General features: G+C 36.0%; 1 protein-coding gene across 1 annotated transcript in view; it reads left to right on the top strand.

The window, feature by feature from the left end:
- The first annotated feature begins 4,042 nt into the window (after positions 1 to 4,042).
- The window catches only part of fam120b (family with sequence similarity 120 member B), a 31,025-nt gene continuing 14,906 nt past the window's right edge, over positions 4,043 to 20,161 (top strand). Inside the window, exons 1-6 of the mRNA XM_073834253.1 lie at positions 4,043 to 4,136; positions 6,244 to 7,278; positions 8,680 to 8,860; positions 11,359 to 11,460; positions 15,598 to 15,770; positions 16,096 to 16,188. Coding sequence (XP_073690354.1) covers positions 6,271 to 7,278; positions 8,680 to 8,860; positions 11,359 to 11,460; positions 15,598 to 15,770; positions 16,096 to 16,188 — 1,557 coding nt within the window. The 5' untranslated portion in view covers positions 4,043 to 4,136; positions 6,244 to 6,270. The remainder of the gene's footprint in view (positions 4,137 to 6,243; positions 7,279 to 8,679; positions 8,861 to 11,358; positions 11,461 to 15,597; positions 15,771 to 16,095; positions 16,189 to 20,161) is intronic.

Genomic DNA, 20,161 nt, shown 5'->3' with positions numbered 1-20,161 from the left:
GACTGGATTGTGCGTGTTTAATGTCCCAGTCCTCCTGCAGCCGGTTATATACAAGCAGCGCCTGCTAGGGTAATGAGATGCAAATGAGCTACTCCCCAATCTGGCTCTGGTTGTCACAAAGGGACACTTTTCAATCTACACCACCCCCAACCCCCCAAGAAAAAAAAAATCGGCAAATGGTCACTGAGCTGTAAAATGTGCAACTCTTTGCCACTGGGAGAGAGAGAGGGGGAAAAAAATCTAATTTGCATACAGGAAAATAAGCAACCTTGAGAATCCTGTACATCCCACTCTGACATTAAACCACAAATTACATCACACATTGCAGGAATGTCGCGTTCCTGATAACGGGACAAAAGTACAGAGGGATTTATGGCTTTTCTGAGCTGTTCTAAGCAACATGGCTTGGGGTGCAAACTTATTTTGTCTTTCTCTCTTTTTTGGATTCATTTATTTTGACTAAGTTATCTTTCTATAATGTTTATACAAACATTTTTTGCACTGGTCTCCATAAAATGTGCTAATAATAAGACATGGAATGTTGTAAACATTGTAAATAATTAACAGTTTTTATACTCAAAATAACTGAAATGATTTAATATGTTATAATATCTTATTTCTGAAACATTTGTGCCAAGATACAGTTAACCAGTTTTACTGTAGCATTTTACTTCCGTTCACAAAGAGTTTTAAAAGTGAGAACAAAGTCGAAGTACGCAAGTGTTGCTGGCGCCTCATATAATTAGGTCACGTAACGTGAACATGGACACGCATATGCATATGAACCTTCTTTGGCTTTTTAACAACACTTCATTTCAGTGGTTTGCGTTTTGGTGACTCTGTAAATTCCGAGTTTCCATCTCTAAGCTGGATTGTAAACGCTGAACTGGTGTGTGTCGTTCGCGTGGCTGTCATTAAGGCACTTTGTTATTGTGTGAGGGAGAATAAGTTCTCTCTCTCTCTCTCTCTCTCTCTCTCTCTCTCTCTCTCTCTCTCTCTGCTCTCAGCTGTATGGTAATTCACACAGCACCTGCTCCCCTCACAATGTCGCGGGGAGAAAGAGCTCCCCTCTCTCCACATCATCCCTGACAAAAGTACCTAGCAGCTTCTGTTGTTTTGGTGTTTTATCAATTATTTTGCGTTTAATTTGACGAGGAAGTTTCCGATGTGTTCTTTTTTTAATCGTTCATATTGTTGCTCTGGGTCTTTTCGCTCTGTCTGGCGAGCGTTTGTTTGAGTGGATGAGCGAGGGTGGTCTTCATTAGTGCGTTAATTAAAAGCGCTCCAGAGGAATGCAACAATGGCGCATCAGTGACACAGTTACGCGCACTGGTGCGCGCAATCGCTTGATGAAAGTTGTTTAGAAAGTAATTCTACTTTAAGTATACACGAATACTGTTTTTTGAAATGCGATGCAACGCGACAGGTGTCATAGCAACACACTCCGGAGTTAGTTATTATAGCGCTGGCCATCAATAAGAGCGGAACCGTGTCAGCCAGCTATCATCACACTTTCACCCACAATTCTTTGGCCTGACGTTGCACACATTTCCCGATTACTCCAGCAAAGCGTCAGTGAAAAGCATGCTGAAAACCCTCAGATTTATGCCCACTTCGCTTATTCTTTTCAAGCATAATTTATGCCACGCGATTCTGTCCTGGTTAAATCAAGCAGAAAGCTCCTTTCTCGCATTCCTCCTCTTTTCTGAAGGTGGACTATGGGGAGACTGTTTAACTTAAGTGTTTCTATAGGGGGCTGTTGTACTTTAACTCCTGCCCACCAGTAGCTGCGACGAACAAAGCCGGGACTCGAGGTCTGACTCTTCATCTTTCTTTGCGCTTTAATTTTCATTGATTCTGAATACAAGGGGAGCCCTCGGGGACTCTCTCTGAAGACGCGGACAGCCCCCCCAAGCCAACCATCTGCTCCCAACCAAATGGCGTTTTTTCACATCACAACTGCATGTCTCTACTGCCTCTCTGGGCAGCGCGCAGCCGCGCACACGCAGGCTTCTCCCAATGAGACTGGAAGCATGAGCGCATGAATGCCGCTGCTGTTGCTGCTGCTGGGCCATATGGTTAGGGAAGCTGCTGTAAGTGGCCGTGGGAACACGGGCAGTAACGACCGCGCTAACGGCTTGTGGGAGAGTGTCTGCGTATCGATCAGTCAAATTAAGTAGAGCGCGAATGAGATTTGTTCCATGAACGCGCATTCCTGTATGCGCAACAGGAGACGCGGAGACGATGAAAGTGTTGTGGCATCATGCATGTGAATGCGTTTAAAGCTTATTTTGTGTTCAGGAAAAGGACAATACACTATAGTAAGAGTAGGTTCCCCATCATGACGCAGCAAGGACTTGCGCTGATTAAAATAACAAAGGACGTGTCGCGTGGCTCGGGTGGCGCACTCATTATAGAAAAAGCAACAACAAGCAAGAAGTAACAATGAAATGTACTGCGAAATAGGTGCATCCGGTTCTAATAAGTTGTTTAAGTTAAATCAAAACTACTTTGCAGTTGATTATATTAGTGTAAGTAAGCTATTGCTTAAATTAAGAGTCCCTATAGAGTTTTGAGTTTAAGCTACTAGTGTGTGTGTGTGTGTGTGTGTGTGTGAGAGAGAGAGAGAGAGAGCAGGAGGGGCGAGTGAATTCTTCAACAGGCTTGAGGACTGTCGCGTGCCATCGTCCTTTAGGGAACATCTGCCCCTTTCCCTGGGGTGGTTTTGTTTATGTGAGAAACTTTGGTTCAAAGAGACAGAAAAATCAATAATTGACCCAAAACTTGTGCTGCTCTTGTAGGCTACATTGAAATCCCGCATCATGTGACAACACATCTGTTATGTCTATTATGCTGGTAGCGTAAATAGTTGAAATGTGGAGAGATAAAAACATCTAAACTTAAATGCATCGTTTTTATAGAATGAATCTTAAGCTAACAAATTGTAATCGTTACCGATTCCAAATACATGACAAAAATTGTAGTTAGTAACGTTAGGTCAGATTACTTTTGACCTAACTTGTTTATCACATTTCCCAAACTGGGGTTTGCAGTTGTTTATTGAAAAGCTAATAATTAATACAATCATAGTTAAAATTAAAAAAAAAAAAAAAAAAAAAAAAAATATGTTTACATGCATGTCATGTGACCATTAACCAATGTCAGAGAACCAGTGCACATGCAAATGTGATACTTAATTATTAAAATGTTTATTTTAAAATCTCAAGTGAATATATTAGGTGAAAAAGGATCAGATGACATAAACGTTTCTGTGAATTTGTGCATTTAATGTGTTTGAAAGACAAAAGCCTTCCAAAGACATAGAAATACATGGTTAAATAACCTACTAAGTAATAATTTAAATAAAAAAATTAATGTGTTCTTCAGTAGTTGATACAATGTTAACACACTTCTTAAAAAAGAAATGATTTTTGTGAACCGTGGTCAAATACTTGAAGGCTATTATAGGCTATTATAGAAAGGAAAATGCAAAAGATAAAAAAAAGGAATTAGAGAGAATCACTTATGAATATTTTATTGTTATTGTGTAAATAATATGCAATCATGCAATCCATAAAAACGAAACTGAAATCTGATTATGAGTATTTTAAAATGTAGTTCAGTTTTTAAAATATTTTGAATAATGCGTTTTAAATCCTTTTTAATTTTCGATCTGTTCATTCGTGACTTGTGTTTTTAAACTTTGGTGTTATATAATTGCATTTTGACAAACAGAATAAAAACAGCCTACAACATACATGGAGAGATACAGTGCACAATAATAAACAATTACATAAACGAATAAACAGAATAACATAAAACAACATAAAAAATACTTGTTATGTACAGTTATCATGTATTTAAATTAAATATATTACTTTTATCTTAAATAATGAGTATTTAATAAATCATAAACTATTCCTAATCTGTGTTTTAAGATGTGGTCTTCTTTTCTATTTACAAACATTATAAAGGAATACGCTGATTGGCTGCTGAGATCATCGCGCCGGAACAGGAAGTGAGCGCAACATTGTAAACACTAGCGGTTTCTGCTATTGTAGCATTGAGCGAGAGAGCGCTTAACTCTCAGTAACTATAGCGGTCTAGTTTAACTATGCTTGTCATCCCACCGAATAGTGAGTCGGTTTTTGTTTCTTTAGCAGCATTGGGTTAAATATCTGCGATAAAAGACAGTATTGTTGCATATCTTTGCTGACAGCGTCGCAGCATTGGTGGTGAAATAACCAGCATTCAAACACACAAGTGATCACAGTGAAGCGTTTTTTGAAAATCTTAATTCATATTACCTGGTGCCTTTCATGAGTCAAATTTATTCTAACGAGTGAGAAAAAGCATATAGAAATATGCTTATTTGATAATAATTTACAGCTTAAACTCTTCGCATTTAATGGTTGTTGAGACATGGGACATAACAGGAATGTAAAACGTGTTTTTATATTGGCAAATCTAGCATCAAACAGAGATTAAAAAATGGTTTCAGAATCATTTTTGTATGGTCTGTTCCTGATCAGTTAAAAAAACTGACTATATTAAACGACCTACATTAAATTATTTAAAACTATAAGTAAAACTGTTATGGTGACTATTTACTTATTGTATATTTTATTTATTTATTATATATTTATTTATGATGGTGTAAAGTGAACAGGGTTTCTGTGGTTCCTAAAAACCTTAAATTAGAGCAGACTTAAATTCAAAGTCATGGCATTAAATGTTGCACACATTCCTTAGTATTTGCTTTCAAGTACAAATATAGTACAAACATCCTTAAATCAAGATTTAAGGAACGTTTAAGATAGTAAGTATTTTTTTTTTTATCTGAGAAACTGAACAAACTTAGGTGAGTTTATGCTTAAAACAAGAACATATATCTGCTAGTGTGGTATGAAAATTGCTTCTTACTATTTATTTATTTATTTATTTAGTTATTTATTTGTTTGTTTGTTTGTTTCTTTGAGAATCTAAAATGGAGATTTGTGGGAAGTTGTATATTCAAACTACTAGTCAAAGGTTTTTGAACAGTAATATTTTTTTTAAATAAGTCTCTTCTGCTCACCAAGCCAACCAATTTTTAAATATTTTAAAATAACTGCTTTCTATTTGTATATATTTTAAAATGTAATATATTCCTGTGATTTCAAAGCTGAATTGTTAGCATCATTACGTCACATGATCCTTCAGAAATCATTCTAATATTCTGATTTACTGCTCAAAAAAACATTTATTATTACTACTATTATTATTATTATTATGTTGAAAACAACTGAACATATATATATTTTTGGTTTCTTTGATGAACAGAAAGTTCAGAAGAACAGCATTTATCGGAAATAGAAATCTTTTGTAACGTTATAAATGTTTGATCAATTTAAAGCATCCTTGCTAAATAAAAGTATTAATTTCTATCATTTCTTTCCCAAAAAAAGAAAAAATTATACTGACTCCAAGCTTAAATGGTATAGTGCATAATGTTACAAAAGCTTTTTATTTCAGGTAAATGCTGATTTTGGATCTTTATATTCATCAAAGAATCCTGAACAAACTACTCAACTGTTTTAAATATTGATAATAATAAAAAATGTTTTTTTGAGCAGGAACTCAGCATATCAGAATGATTTCTGAAGGATCTTGTGACACTGAAGACTGAAGTAATGATGCTGAAAATGTAGCTTTGATCACAGGAATAAATTACTTTTTAAAATATATTCAAATAAAAATGAGTTATTTTGAATAGTAAAAATATTTCACAATATTACTGCTTTTGCTGTATTGGATCAAATAAATGCAGGCTTGGTGAGCAGAAGAGACTTTAGCAATTATTAAAAATGTAACTGTTAAAAAACTTTAGACTTTGGACATTTAGAGGCCATAATAATGTATTGTATCATTAAATTCATTCCTTAAAATTCCTTCCTTAAAAGGATCCTAAATATACCTTCATAAAACCTGCAGAAATCGTAAATAAAAGTAGGGACACTGTCGTGAAACCTTACAAAAGAGGGTTTTTAAAAACTTTTATTTCCTCCTCAGGGACATAGTTATAATGTAATATTACTAATGTAGACATACTTTCTAAAGTTCTAAACCAAAAGGTTTAATGTGTATTTCAATACATATCCATTATTGCCTTGACAAGTGCATTGAGATTGTACAATGTCATAATTTATCTAAATAGAAAATGGTTCAACTTCTTCATGTTTGCATTTTTATGTTTGCTTTTAGGTGCTTGAGCTTGCGGACGAGCTGAAGATGGGTGTAAAGGGCTTACAGTACTTCATGGAGACATGCTGCCCAGACACTTGTGTGCCAGTGGATCTGAAACAGATGGCAGCCGATCATGTCAAAGCCCATCCAGACAGATCCGCCACAGTAGTACTGGACGGAATGGCCTGCTTGAGAAACTGGTATTGCTGTCAAGCTTGGGTCTTTGGTGGTCAGTGGCAGGAATATATGCATATCCTTCAAGAATTTGTGGATGCGTTCACGGCTGCAGGCATACGCTTAGTCTTTTTCTTCGACGGAACAGTCGAGGAACAAAAGCGGGCAGAGTGGGTGAAGAGGCGGCTAAGAGTCAACCAAGACATCGCAAGAGTATTTCAGCACGTTAAGACTCACGGTCATCAACCGAACAGCAGAGACCTCTTCTGCCTTCCCTCCGGACTCGCAACCTTCTCCAGATTTGCCCTCAAAAGCCTTGGCCAGGAAACACGGTGCTCTGTTCGCGAAGGAGATTATGAGATTTCCGACTATGCTTTGTCTCACAACTGCATGGGCATCCTTGGTCAAGATACAGACTTTGTGATCTACAACACGGTTCAGTACCTGTCCATCAATAAACTCAATTTACACAACATGACAACAGTGCTGTTCTCCAGAGAGCGGTTATGCCAAGTTTTGAAGCTTCATATGACTGACCTGCCTCTCTTGTCCTGTCTGTTGGGTAATGACATTGTGCCTGAACAGCAAATGCAGCGTCTCCGCAACAATGCGTTGGCGTCATATAGAAAGAAATACAAGCAAGTTCAAGGAGAAAAGGTCTACGCTGTCGCAGACTTCATTAGCGTTCATCATCCCAGCAGTGAGGGAACGACTGGTGTTTCCTCACTTTCATTAGTTGAAGCAGAGAAAGAAGCTTTAGAAAAAAGTATACGCATATATTTACTTCCAGGGCAAACATCCCCTTGGTTGGAAAGCAGCTGTCCTATTCCTGAGTCCATGAGTTTGATGGGCAAGTATGTACCGGCTGACATATTACAGGTAAACAGAAAAAATGCACAGTGGGATCCAAGCGTTTGAGGTCACATTGAAAATATGGGATTTAAATTTAATTTAAACATGCAATTAAACAAAGTTTTATAATTTTGCATGAATTAAATATATAATGTTTAGACGTTTGTATGCTGATAATATAATTTGTGACACTGGACCACAAAATCTTAAGTTTATCAATATTTATTTTTCGACTTATGCCAAAAAAAGATTAGGATATTAAGTAAAGATCATGTTACATGAAGATATTTTGTAAGTATCCTATCATAAATATATCAAAACTTCCTTTTCGGTTGGTAATATGCATTGCTAAGAACTTTATTTGGACTTTAAAGGCGATTTTCTCAATATTTTGACTTTTTTGCACCCTCAGATTCTAGATTTTAAAATAAGTGTATCTCGGCCAAATATAATCTTAGCCATTTCAACCCTTATGACTGGTTTTGTGGTCCAGGGTGACATTTGTCTTTTAAAAAATAGTAATACAATTATAGTAAATACAAAAAGGAAACATTTTAACTCTGACTTTTGGACCCCACTGTATTTAAAGGAACACTCTACTTTTTTGGAAATAGGCTCATTCTCCAACTCCCCCCGAGTTAATAAGTTGATTTTTACCGTTTTGAAATCCATTCAGCCGTTCTCCTGTTCTGGCGATATCACTTTTAGCATAGCTTAGCATAGATCATTGAATCCTATTAGACCAATAGCATCGCGTTCAAAAATGACCAACGAGTTTCCATATTTGTCCTATTTAAAACTTGACTCTTCTGTAGTTATATCGTGTACTAAGACCAGTGGAAATGCAAAGCTGCGAGTTTCTAGGCTGATAAGATTAGGAACTACACTTCCATTCCGGCGTAATAGTCAAGGAAGTTTGCTGCCGTAATATGGCCGAAGCAGAAATGAGTTCCCAGCTAGTTTAGCATTTGCACATGTGCTGCGTGGTATTACTGCTCCTGCTTCGGCCATATTACGGCAGCAAACTTCCTTGACTATTACGCCGGAATGGAAGTGTAGTTCCTAATCTTATTGGCCTAGAAAATTGAAGCTTTGCATTTCCACCGGTCTTAGTACACGATATAACTACAGAAGAGTCAAGTTTTAAATAGGACAAATATGGAAACTCGTTGGTAATTTTTGAACGCGATGCTACTGGTCTAATAGGATTCAATGATCTATGCTAAGCTATGCTAAAAGTGATATCGCCAGAACAGGAGAACGGCTGAATGGATTTCAAAACGGCAAAACTCAACTTATTAACTCTGGGGGAGTTGGAGAATGAGCCTATTTCCAAAAAAAGTGGAGTGTTCCTTTAACAAAAGCATCAGACCCACCAGAAGTAACATGACTTTGTTTTTTCTCTTACTAAGTGTTTTCATGTTTCAGGCAGCGTTAGAGAAGCACAGACGGGCAGAGTGTTTCCTGGTCTATAATGTGTTATATGATGGAGTTGTGGAGTGCAGTAACACTTTGGAAGATGAGGATGAGGTGGAGATACCACCACAGGCCGTCTTATATCTGCCTGTCCGAGAACGCATCTATGGCCTTTTACTGCCAGTGGAGCCAGGTGTTTCATTTCTGTATTTACTTAGAATTTATGGGTAATGTATGCAATTGTGAGGAAGCCAACTAAATGAAGGAGAATGTTTTTAATAACATCATCATTAGTGCCGTCATATAACTAGTATAAACAAAGTAGTTTGCAAAAAAGCATTACAAATAGTTCCCAGCAGTGTTTGTTGATATTAGCTAAAATTGTTAATTGAAATAAAGTTAAAATAAAAGATAAATGTTAGATTAATCCAATTGAAAAAAAGTTAAAATCCTATAATTACTTTAATTGAAAAAAAAAAAAAATGCAATCAAAAAACATAATTAAAAAAAAACATGAGAATTTAAAAGTAAAAGCTAATTCTATAATGATATATGTAATACTGAAATAACACTGATTCATGCGGTTATGAGAAAAGAAATATAAAAATCTTTAGAAATACACTACCGGTCAAAAGTTTGGGGTCAGTAAATTTTTCTTCTTTTTTTTTTTTTGAAAGAAATGAATACTTTTATTCACCAAGGGTGTGTTAAATTGATAAAAAGTGATAGCAAATACTTACATTGTTAGAAAATATTTATATTTTGAATAAATGCTGTTCTTTTGAGCTTTTTATTCATCAAAGAATCCTGAAAAAATATCACAATTTCTGAATGATTTCCGAAGGATCATGCGACACTTAAGACTGAAGTAATGGCTGATAAAAAATCAGGTTTGCATCACAGGAATAAATTAAATTTTAAAGTATATTACAATAGAAACCATTATTTTATATTGTAATAACATTTCGCAACATTACAGTTTTTTTTTTCTATATTTTTGATTAAATAAATGCAGCACTGATGAGCATAAGAGACTTTCTTTAAAAACATTACAACTCTTACTGACCCCAAACTTTTGACCGGTAGTGTATATAAAACTTTTCTGAGATTGACAAAACTAGTAAAATCTTAAGAAGTCATGTAAATGTCCATGCTCAATAAAAGTTTACTAATTTTTTTTTTATGTTCGAATACTAAATATTTCATTGGCTATAAATTGCTTAAAAAATCTACTTTTTATATTTTTAATTCTTATTCATTCTTCAAAAATGTAGTTAAGTAAAGTGTATTTTTGTAAAGTGATTTTTGAAGAAATTTAGAAGACTTTAGTACGACTAAAGTTTTTATAGTGCTTTTTTGGACAAAATTATTATTTTAATTAAAATATTATTTGTATTTTTCCTTAAAGGAGAAGAACAAGAATTTCCTGATAATTTACTCAGCCCAATGTCATCCAAGATGTTTATGTTTTTAAGGAAAGCATTCCAGGATTTCTCTCCATATAGTGGACTTCTATTGTGGCCAAAGGGTCCAAAATGCAGTTTCAAAGGACATGATCCCAGCCGAGGAGTAAGGGTCTTATTTAGTAAAACATTTTCTAAGAAAAATGACAATTTATATACTTTTTAACCACAAATGCTTGTCTTACACTAGCTCAATCTTTCGCATTATGTAATCACGCACAAAACATACAAAGCGAACGTGCGAAAAGTCAAATGCCTTTTACAAAAAAGGTAAAACAACCATGTAATAAATTAAAAAGTACATACTTTTTAGTCACATATGCTCGTCTTGCACTAGCTTTACATAATTTACGTATTACATAATTACGTTGGAAAAGTCACATGGAGTTAGTTCTTCGCTGTGTACTTTAGTTCAAAAAAGGTAGAGTAGTGTGAAAAATGACATTTCATTTTCTCCTCCAACTTCAGAATCCTTGTTTTAACATTGTTGTTTAACCTTTTTTGTGAAAGGCGTTTGACTTTCTTTGCACGTTCGCTTTATATGTTTTGTGCATGATTACATAATGCAAGAAGTTGCGCTAGTGCAAGACGAGAATTTGTGTTTAAAAAGTATATAAATTGTAACTTTTCTTAGAAAATTACCAATCGTTTCACTAGATAAGACCCTTATTCCTCGGCTGGGATCGTTAAGAGTCCTTTGAAACTGCATTTTGGACCTTCAACCCTTTGGCCATCATTAAAGTTCACTAAATGGAGAAAAATCCTGGAATGTTTTCTTCAAAAACCTTAATTTCTTTTCGACTGAAGAAGGAAAGACATGAACATCTTGGATGACATGGGGGTGATTAAATTCTCAGGAATTTTTTATTCTGGAAGTGAACTTATCCTTTAACATATACAAGTATAGGTTGTACTCTGTGCTGCTAACAGAAAATAAATCTCCATTGCTCTGTAGTATTCTGGGAATTGTCTCGTTTCTGTCCAATATTTGTGGTGTTGGCAAATATGTGGTGAACGTGCTGTTGAAAAGAAGGGCCAGACCGAAGGGGACAAAACATATCAGATTTCAAACAGTCAAGGCTACACTGTAATTTTGGAAAGGCTCTGTCAGTCAAATTATTTCATAACATACAAGCCTGTTGCGCAAATTCCCTTTCTCTGCTGCTTTTAAGGCATTTCTTTGGATTGTTGCTCTCAGTTTATATTAACTTCTCTCTGTCTTTAATAGATGGCTCTGGTCAGACTGTGTCAGTCAAAGAATGGTTCGTCTTTCCAGGAAATCCACTGAAGGAGCCAACCAGAGTGACTCCAAAACCCCTAAACAATCTAAGTACGTAATGTAGTAGTTATGTTTGACATATTTCCTCGTCATAATGAAGTACCTCAATTGGAGTTTCTCATGTGCTAAGCATCACACATCAAAAACCCCATTTGATGCTAAAGGCTGGAATACATTACACAACTTTTGCTCTGGACGATTCGGTCACGAGTTGACCGATTTCACAGAAAATCATGTAGTATTTAAAGGATGCAGACTTCTTTTAAGTTTATACAAGTTATATATATATATATATAACTATATAATGATTTATAATGCATCTCCTAACTGCAAAGCACATGTTTCTGCATCTATAACCTCTAAAGTTATGTAGTATATTGCAGCCTTAAAGGGATAGTTCGCCCAAAAATGAAAGTTCTGTCATTAATTACTCACCCTCATGTTGTTACAAACCTGTAAGACCTTCGTTAATCTTCAGAGCACAAATGAAGATGTTTTTGATGAAATCTGAGAGCTTTCTGACCCTGCATAGACAGCAACGCAACTGAGATGTTCAAGACCCAGAAAGTTAGTAAGGACATTGATAAAATAGTCCATGTGACATCAGTGGTTCAATTGTAATGTTATCAAGCTATGAGAATACTTTTTCTGCGGAAAGAAAACAAAAAGAGCACCTTTATTTAATAATTTCTTCTCTTCCGTTTCCATCTGAAAAAAATGTTGAATAAAGTCGTTATTTTTATTTTCGTATTTTTGTAGTTGTGTTGCTGTCTATGCAGGGTCAGAAAGCTTTTGGATTTCACCAATAATATCTTAATTTGTGTTACAATAATGAACAAAGGTCCTTCAGTTTTGGAACGACATGGAAGTGAATAATTAATGACAACACTTTACGATAAGGTTCATTAGTTAACATTAGTTAGCCACATTAGTTAACATGAACTAATAATGAACTGCACTTATACAGCATTTATTAATCTTTGTTAATGTTAAAGGTTGTATCAGCGATTTCTAGCCTAAAACATAAAGTGTCAATTTCAGCTGACCTTTCTTCACGATCCGCTCGCTGCCTGCCCCATAAATTGTCTGTGAAAAAACCGCGTCTCTCTGGTCAGCCTAGGGTCCGAGATATGCCAAAAAAACAATCGGCGCTATCAATTATTCCACAGATAAACAAACAGTGTTCCAACCAATCAGCGTCAGGGGTTTGGTGTTGTGGACTTTCCTACTGGTGCTGGGATGTGAGGGAGGCGGAGCGAAAGTCCACAACACCAAATCCCTGACGCTGATTGGTTGGAACACTGTTTGTTTATCTGTGGAAAGGTTGGTAGTGCCGATTGTTTTTTTGGCATATCTCGGACCCTAGGCTGACCAGAGAGACGCGTTTTTTCACAGACAATTTATGGGGCAGGCAGCGAGCGGATCGTGATGAAAGGTCAGCTGAATTTGACACTTTATGTTTCAGGCTAGAAATCGCTGATACAACCTTTAATTTCAACATTTACAAATACATTTTTAAAATTTTGTTAACATTAGTTAATGCAGTGTGAACTAACATGAACAAACAATGAACCACTGTATTTCCGTTAACTAATGTTAAAGATTAGTAAATGCAGTAACAAATGTATTGCTCATGGTTAGTTCATGTTAGTTAATACATTAACTAATGAGCCTTATTGTAAAGTGTTACCAAGTTTTCATTTTTGGGTGAACTATCTCTTTAAGTAATCCTGTGATAACCTCGAGAAATTTTGTTCTGTTGTTAGTGTACATAATTCTTTTTCCCTGTTGCGTTTCCTTGAATCAGTGATTACACAACACAGATGCTTTGTGATAAAAAAGAAAAAGGACATTCAGATTCATCACTGCATTTTGCTGCATTGCATATTTCTTCACTGCATTACAGAGCATCCAATATGAGAATATTAGGGAATTTGGAAATACATTTCTCAGCCTGAAAAAGGCAGAAAAGTGAATATAAAGATTTCTAGTTATTCTAAGCTATATTCCATTAGCTAGACTTGTAATTGCATCCTCTACAAATTTTTTCTAAAAAACATTATTCAGTAATGATATGAATAAAGCTAACTTTTTTAGAACTGTTCAGTTGTCCAGTCTTTACAGGAATGGTTCACCCCAAAATAAAAATTCACTGTTCATTTAGGTGACTTTTTTTCTTGAGTAGTCGGAAGATTTTTAGTTGAAACCGTGGTTGTTGGTGATTCGTAAAATGTCTTTGAGAATAAAAAAGCATATCAGGGAACACAAAATTAATACCCGTGGCTCCTAAAAATATGTTGATGTCTTAAGATGTGAAACGATCGTTCTGTGCAAGAAAGTGAACATTATATACATTATTATCTGTAATCCAGAGCCTCAGACAAACAGTCTGATTATCTTTCACAAACTGGTTCTTTCAGACAGTTTGTTTCAATGAACTGGTTCAGTTCACTAATTGGTTTACATAATCACGCAATAACGTAACAAATTACAGTTGAGGTCAAAAGTTTACATAGACCTTGCAGAATCTGCAAAAATGTTAATTATTTTACCAAAATAAGAGGGATCATACTAAATGCATGTTATTTATTTATTTTGTACTAACCTGAATAAGATATTTCACATAAAATACATTTGCATATATTCCATAAGAGAAAATAATAGATGAATTTATAAAAAATAACCCTGTTCAAAAGTTTATATCCCCTTAATTCTTAATACCATGTTGTTACCTGAATGATCCACAGCTGTGTGTTTTTTTGTTTAGTGATAGTTGTTCATGAGTCTCTTGTTTGTCCTGAACAGTACACTGTCCACTGTTCTTCAGAAAAATCCTTCAGGTCCCACAAATTCTTCGTTTTTTCAGCATTTTTGTGCATTTGAACCCTTTCCAACAATGACTGTATGATTTTGAGATCCGTCTTTTCACACTGAGAACAGCTGAGGGACTCATATGCAACTATTACAGAAGACACTGGTGCTCACTGATGCTTCAGAAGGAAAAACTTTGCATTAAAATCTAGGGACTGAAAACATCTTAAATTTGAAGATCAGGTTGAATTTAACTGATTTCGTCTTCTGGGAAACTTCTAAAGGAGCAGTACTAGATTAAACAAATTTGATATTTCAGCAAAAAAAAAAAAAAACTTCATCCTGTTCAAAAGTTTTCACCCCCGACCCTTAATGCATGTTTTCTCCGTCTGGAGCATCAGTGAGTGTTTGAACCTTCTGTAATAGTTGCATATGAGTCCCTGGATCTTAAACTCATTCTTAAACTTCATTGCTGGAAAGGGTTCAAATACACATGAATGCTGAAAAACCAAAGAATTTGTGGTACCTGAAGGATTTCTCTAAAGAACAGCAGGCAGTTTCACTGTTCAGGACAAACAAGGGACTCATGAACAACTATCACTAAACAAACAAACAAAAAAATAATTCAACTATTATTTTCTCTTATGGACTATATGTAAACATCTTTTATGTGAAATATCTTATTCAGGTCAGTACTAAATGAAAAATATCATGCATTTTGTATGATCCCTCTTTTTTTGGTAAAATAATTATCATTTTGCAGATTCTGCAAGGTGTATGTAAACTTAAGCACCGAATAAGGATGTGAAACAGGGATGTTTTACATTTATAAAGCATATAAAGTGTTTAATATTGTCTTCATAAGCTTACTTTTTTACAAAAACAATGAGAAACCATAAACACATTAATTTCCCCCTCTTTTCTTCAAGTGCATTCAAGTGGTTCAGCTAGTTCACCAAAAAGAACCAGTTCAAAAGAATGATTTGTTTGTGAACCGCACATTACTCTGGACCATTTGCCTCTGGATTACAGGTAATAATGTTGTAAATGATGTTTAGTTTCTTGCCAGTTGTTTCGCTTCATAACTCCTCAGTACATCATCAGAAGCCATGGGTATTAATTTTGTGTTCCTTTATATGCGTTTTATTCTTAAAAACCAGCAGCCACTGACTTGCATTTTATGAATCACCAAGGACCACATTTTCAGCTAAAAATCTTCTTTACTGTTCTACTGAAGAAAAAGCCTACATCTTGGAAGGCCTGAGGGCGAGTAAATTAACAGCAAATTTACATTTTTGTGTGAAGCGTCCCTTTAATTTACTCTCATACGCGCCAAATCCCCACAAGTTAAGACGTGTGGTTTTCATTGATCAACAGAAGGGCCCCCTGATCTGATGGCTCTGTGGTTTAGGACGGACCCAGAGGTGAAAGCAGTCCAAACATCAACATTCCTGGATGTCTTTGACCTGTATGAGTTTGCTGAAGAGCTGAAGCCCTTTGACAGCCCTTTGATTGCTGTGATTTGTCTTGTAACCTACATCGCCATTCAGGTGTGTTTAACTTATCATCGTTGATGCCACGGACCACTGAGGTTTTGGCTTGAATGTAAACAAATGGCTTTGTTCAGGTCCATTCGCACCACGTATGCTCTGTTAGCCTTTATTTATTAATAATGTGGCCTCTTTGCATTTCAAAAGAGTTCAGCGGTGTCTCTTCAGCGCTGTTTATTGTGTGTAGTCCTTATCAGACAACTCAGATACCCTTGCATTGTGTACGGATGTGTGCGTGGTGATGCTTGATGCTTGTTGTGTATACTTGAGTGTGATTTTCACAGCTTGCATTCAGAATAAAAACACTGTTTGCTCCTGGATCTAGGTGAGACAGCTTTCCCTGGAAGACGTAGATGCATATCTAAGCCAAGCTGTTTGTGTCAGATTCAAATCCTTCAGAGAAATGCAACAGCTCAGGGTGAGTCATTGGCGCCGCCTCTGCCTTTCTGAAAGCATTGTTTTTACACATATACTCTCACCCGTTTTAACTTGGCTTGGTTTGGAGTCTTCTAGAAAACAACTGTGGTCATGAGTTTTATTTTGTACCATAGCTAAAAAAGACAGGCCGTTTTTGCAGTTTTTTCGATTACTAGGTCCAAACCTGAGTTTGACTCCATCCCCTTTTTTTTGTGCACTCTCATGTTTCCATTTCCATTTATTGGTTTAGTGCCCTCTTAGAAATGAGAAGTACCATACAACATACAGTTGCAGTCAAAAGTTTACATACACCTTGCAGAATCTGAGGGATAAGGATAAGAGGGATCATACAAAATGCATGTTATTTTTTGTTTAGTACTGGCCTGAATAAGATATTTCACATAAAAGATATTTAAATGTAGTCCACAAGTGAAAATAGTAGTTGCATTTATAAAAATGACCCCATTCAAAAGTTTACATACCCTTGATTCCTAATACTGTGTTGTTACCTGAAAGATCCACAGCTGTGTTTTTTTTTTTTTTTTTGTTTAGTGATAGTTGTTCATAAGTCCCTTGTTTGTCTTTAACAGTTAAACTGCCCACTGTTCTTTAGAAAAACCCTTCAGGTCCTACAAATTCTTTGGTTTTCAGCATTTTTGTGTATTTGAACCCTTTTCAACAATGACTGTATGATTTTGAGATCCATCTTTTGACACTGAGGACAACTGAAGGACTCATATGCAACTATTACAGAAGGTTCAAACACTCACTGATGCTCCAGAAGGAAACACAATGCATTAAGAGCCAGGGGTGAAAACTTTTGAACAAAATGGAGATCTGTACATTTTTCTTATTTTGCCTAAATACCATATTTTTTGTTCATTTAGTACTGCCTGCAGAAGATACTTACATGTTTTTCAGAAGACAAAATAAGTTAAATTTACCCTGATCTTCAAATTCCAGTTTTTACCCCACTGGCTCAGTAAATTTTCAAAATCAGAATAGGATTCAACATGATTGGGAATTTCAAGCCAGCCTGAAGATTTTTCTTTACAGATTTTACCACAGTGACCAACAGAAACCTGACTTCTGTTGACTATGAACGTTTCTGGCCTATGAAATGTTATCAAAAATTTGTTAATGTTGAAGTGAAAAGTGGCAACAATAGACCTTAGACAGGGTAGCTCTGTATTTAATTTTTGAGAGGTTGTGAGGGATAAAAATATACTTCAGTGGATTGTACTGTTGTTTAACAACATACCAGCTGCTCAGTTGATGAAATGTCTTCTTGGAAAAAATACAAAAAACAACTAGATAAAAAGTCCAATTCTAGTTTTGAAAAGTAAGAGATTAAATAAATAACGAAAGTAAGACATAAAATTCATTGTCAGCAAAATACAGTTAAGTGCTCATAGAAAAGATGTGTTTTTAAGCCATTTCTTGAAAATTGCAAGAGATTCGGCTGTTCTGGTATGGTTGGGAAGATCATTCCGCCAGTGAGGAACAGTGAATTTATTAGTTTTTAACTATTTTTTAAAATAACATTAAACGCCATTGAGTTTCATTGTATAGACAAATGGATTTTTTTATGAAACCTGTCAGGTTTCTGTTCCTCCATTAAAAGTCAATGCAACAAAACTTAGAAAACCCAAAAGGCATGCAGGCATGCACAGGCTTGTGTGTTGATGTGCTCTGTACAGTTTTAATGAGAAAGTGTGGGAACCCATTGCAGAATCTGTGAAAATGTAAATCATTTTAACAAAATAAGAGAGATCATACAGATATTATAATATAAAAGATATTTTATATAAAACCTGTTTACATATAGTTCACAAGACAAAAAAAATAGCTGAAATTATTAAAATAACCCCCTGCAAAAGTTTGGGAACCCTTGGTTCTTAATATTGTGTGTGGTTACCTGGATGATCTACAACTTTTTTTTTGTTTTTTTCTTTTTTTTTTGTTTAGTGACAGTTGTTCATGAGTTCCTTGTTTGTTCTGAACAGTTTAACTGAGCACTGTTCTTCAGAAAAATCCTCCAGGTCCTGCAGATTCTTCAGTTTTCCAGTATCTTTAGGATATTTGAACCCTTTCCAGCAGTGACTGTATGTTTTTGAGATCCATCTTTTCACACTGAGGACAACTGAGGGACTCAAACACAACTATTAAAAAAGGTTCCAACTTTCACTGATGCTCCAAAAGTAAACACGATGCATTAAGCGCATTGAATTTGAAGATCAAGGTAAATTGTTTTTAATTTGTCTTCCAGGAAACATGTAAGTATTATCTGTTGCTTCCGAAGGGCAGTACTAAATTGAAAAAATGATATTTCAACAAAATAAGTAAAATTTGGACGTCTTCGTCCTGTTCAAAAGTTTTCACCCTCCAGCTCTTAATGCATCGTGTTTACTTTTAGAGCATCAGTGAATGTTTGAACCTTTTTTAATAGTTGTGTTTGAGTCCCTCAATTGATGGATCTCAAAAACATACAGTCATTGCTGGAAAGGGTTCAAATATGCAAAAGATGCTGGAAAACTGAAGTATCTGGAGGATTTTTCTGAAGATCGGTGCTCAGTTTAACTGTTCAGAACAACCATCACAAAACAAAAAAACAGTCGTGGATCATGCAGGTCACCACAAAATGTATTAAGAACCAAGGCTTCCCAAACTTTTGCAGGGTTTATTTTTTTTAAATAGTTTCAGCTAGTTTTTTGTCTTGTGGACTATATGTAAACATCTTTTATGTAAAATATCTTACTCAGGACAGTACTATGATTTGATGGAATAGACTTTCTGCATAGGAACAAAAACTCCTCAGGTTTCATAAAAAATATCTTGAGTTGAGTTATATTAAAGATTAACCACAGTTTTATGGGTTTGGAACAACATGACGGTTAGTAAATGAAGACAGAATTTCATTTAAAATAGCTACAGTGGATAATAAACACTGTAAACCATGTCAAGTCGGCACAACAACACGGAGATTCAACAAATCAAGGCCTTTTGCTGGAGAGATGCATCAGATTCTTTTGCTATTTGAAAAAAAAAGATGGGGAAAGAGACTGGAGGGATAATTTCTGGTTGCTTTGCGACATTCCTCTCAAAAACTACTCTAATTGTGGTCTGAACCTGAGAGCGATGCTCTGGTGACGGGCTCCGCGTCGTCCCCGCCGGCGACCACAGGGCTATTTCAGCTCCCACCCTAATTTAAGCCTCCTATGCGTGCTATTTCAGACACGGCCGCCAAGGGCGGCCTGTGGTTTCGCAGCGCTTGGATTGAGAGCCCTCCCCACAGCACAGATAATGGATGATAGAGGGACAAATTAGAGCCTCTTGGGAGATATCCAGCAAGCCACCTCCTAATTTACAGATCATCCTGTGTCTTCGGCCATCCTTTTTGCGTCTGGTGTGAATCCCTCCAGTCTGTTGTTTTCAGATGCTGATGCATATCTCGCCCTTGACTTGTGAACCGCCAAGCTGTTGACAATACAAATGAACTGTTAAGTTGTATTTATATTTTTACAGATGATATGTTTATTTACTTTTGCTAATGTGGTTCAAGCCAAGTATTTCAATCGCTCAGGTAGACAATGACTGACTCTGTATCTTTTATGCTCTGTAATGGCTGTTTATTGTGCACTTGGCCACAGTATTTATTTATATATGGTTTCGCGTGTTTACGTTTTGGCTCAAGTGAAGTGATACGGCTGGGTTTATGTTGCCCACAGTATGTTGGGCGATGAATGATAGCGTTGAGGGATTGTGTGTTTAGAGGGCGCGCACGGCAACAGGTGTCGGGTTGCTCGCTGACCCAGAGACGCGTGTGTGCTCAAGGCGCGGCGGCGACAGCCTGCCGCTGGCCAGATGAAAGTGTGTAAAGCTCTCCTGCCTCCCATGTGCCATGGGGTGGCTGGAGCACCTGTTACACGCGCCATTGTTGTCTCCCATCGGGACAGTTACACTGTCACATCTGC

This window comes from Garra rufa, chromosome 2 (genome assembly GCF_049309525.1).
Source record: "Garra rufa chromosome 2, GarRuf1.0, whole genome shotgun sequence".
NCBI classification, from domain to species: domain Eukaryota; kingdom Metazoa; phylum Chordata; class Actinopteri; order Cypriniformes; family Cyprinidae; genus Garra; species Garra rufa.
This window is presented reverse-complemented; position numbering and strand designations above follow the sequence as displayed.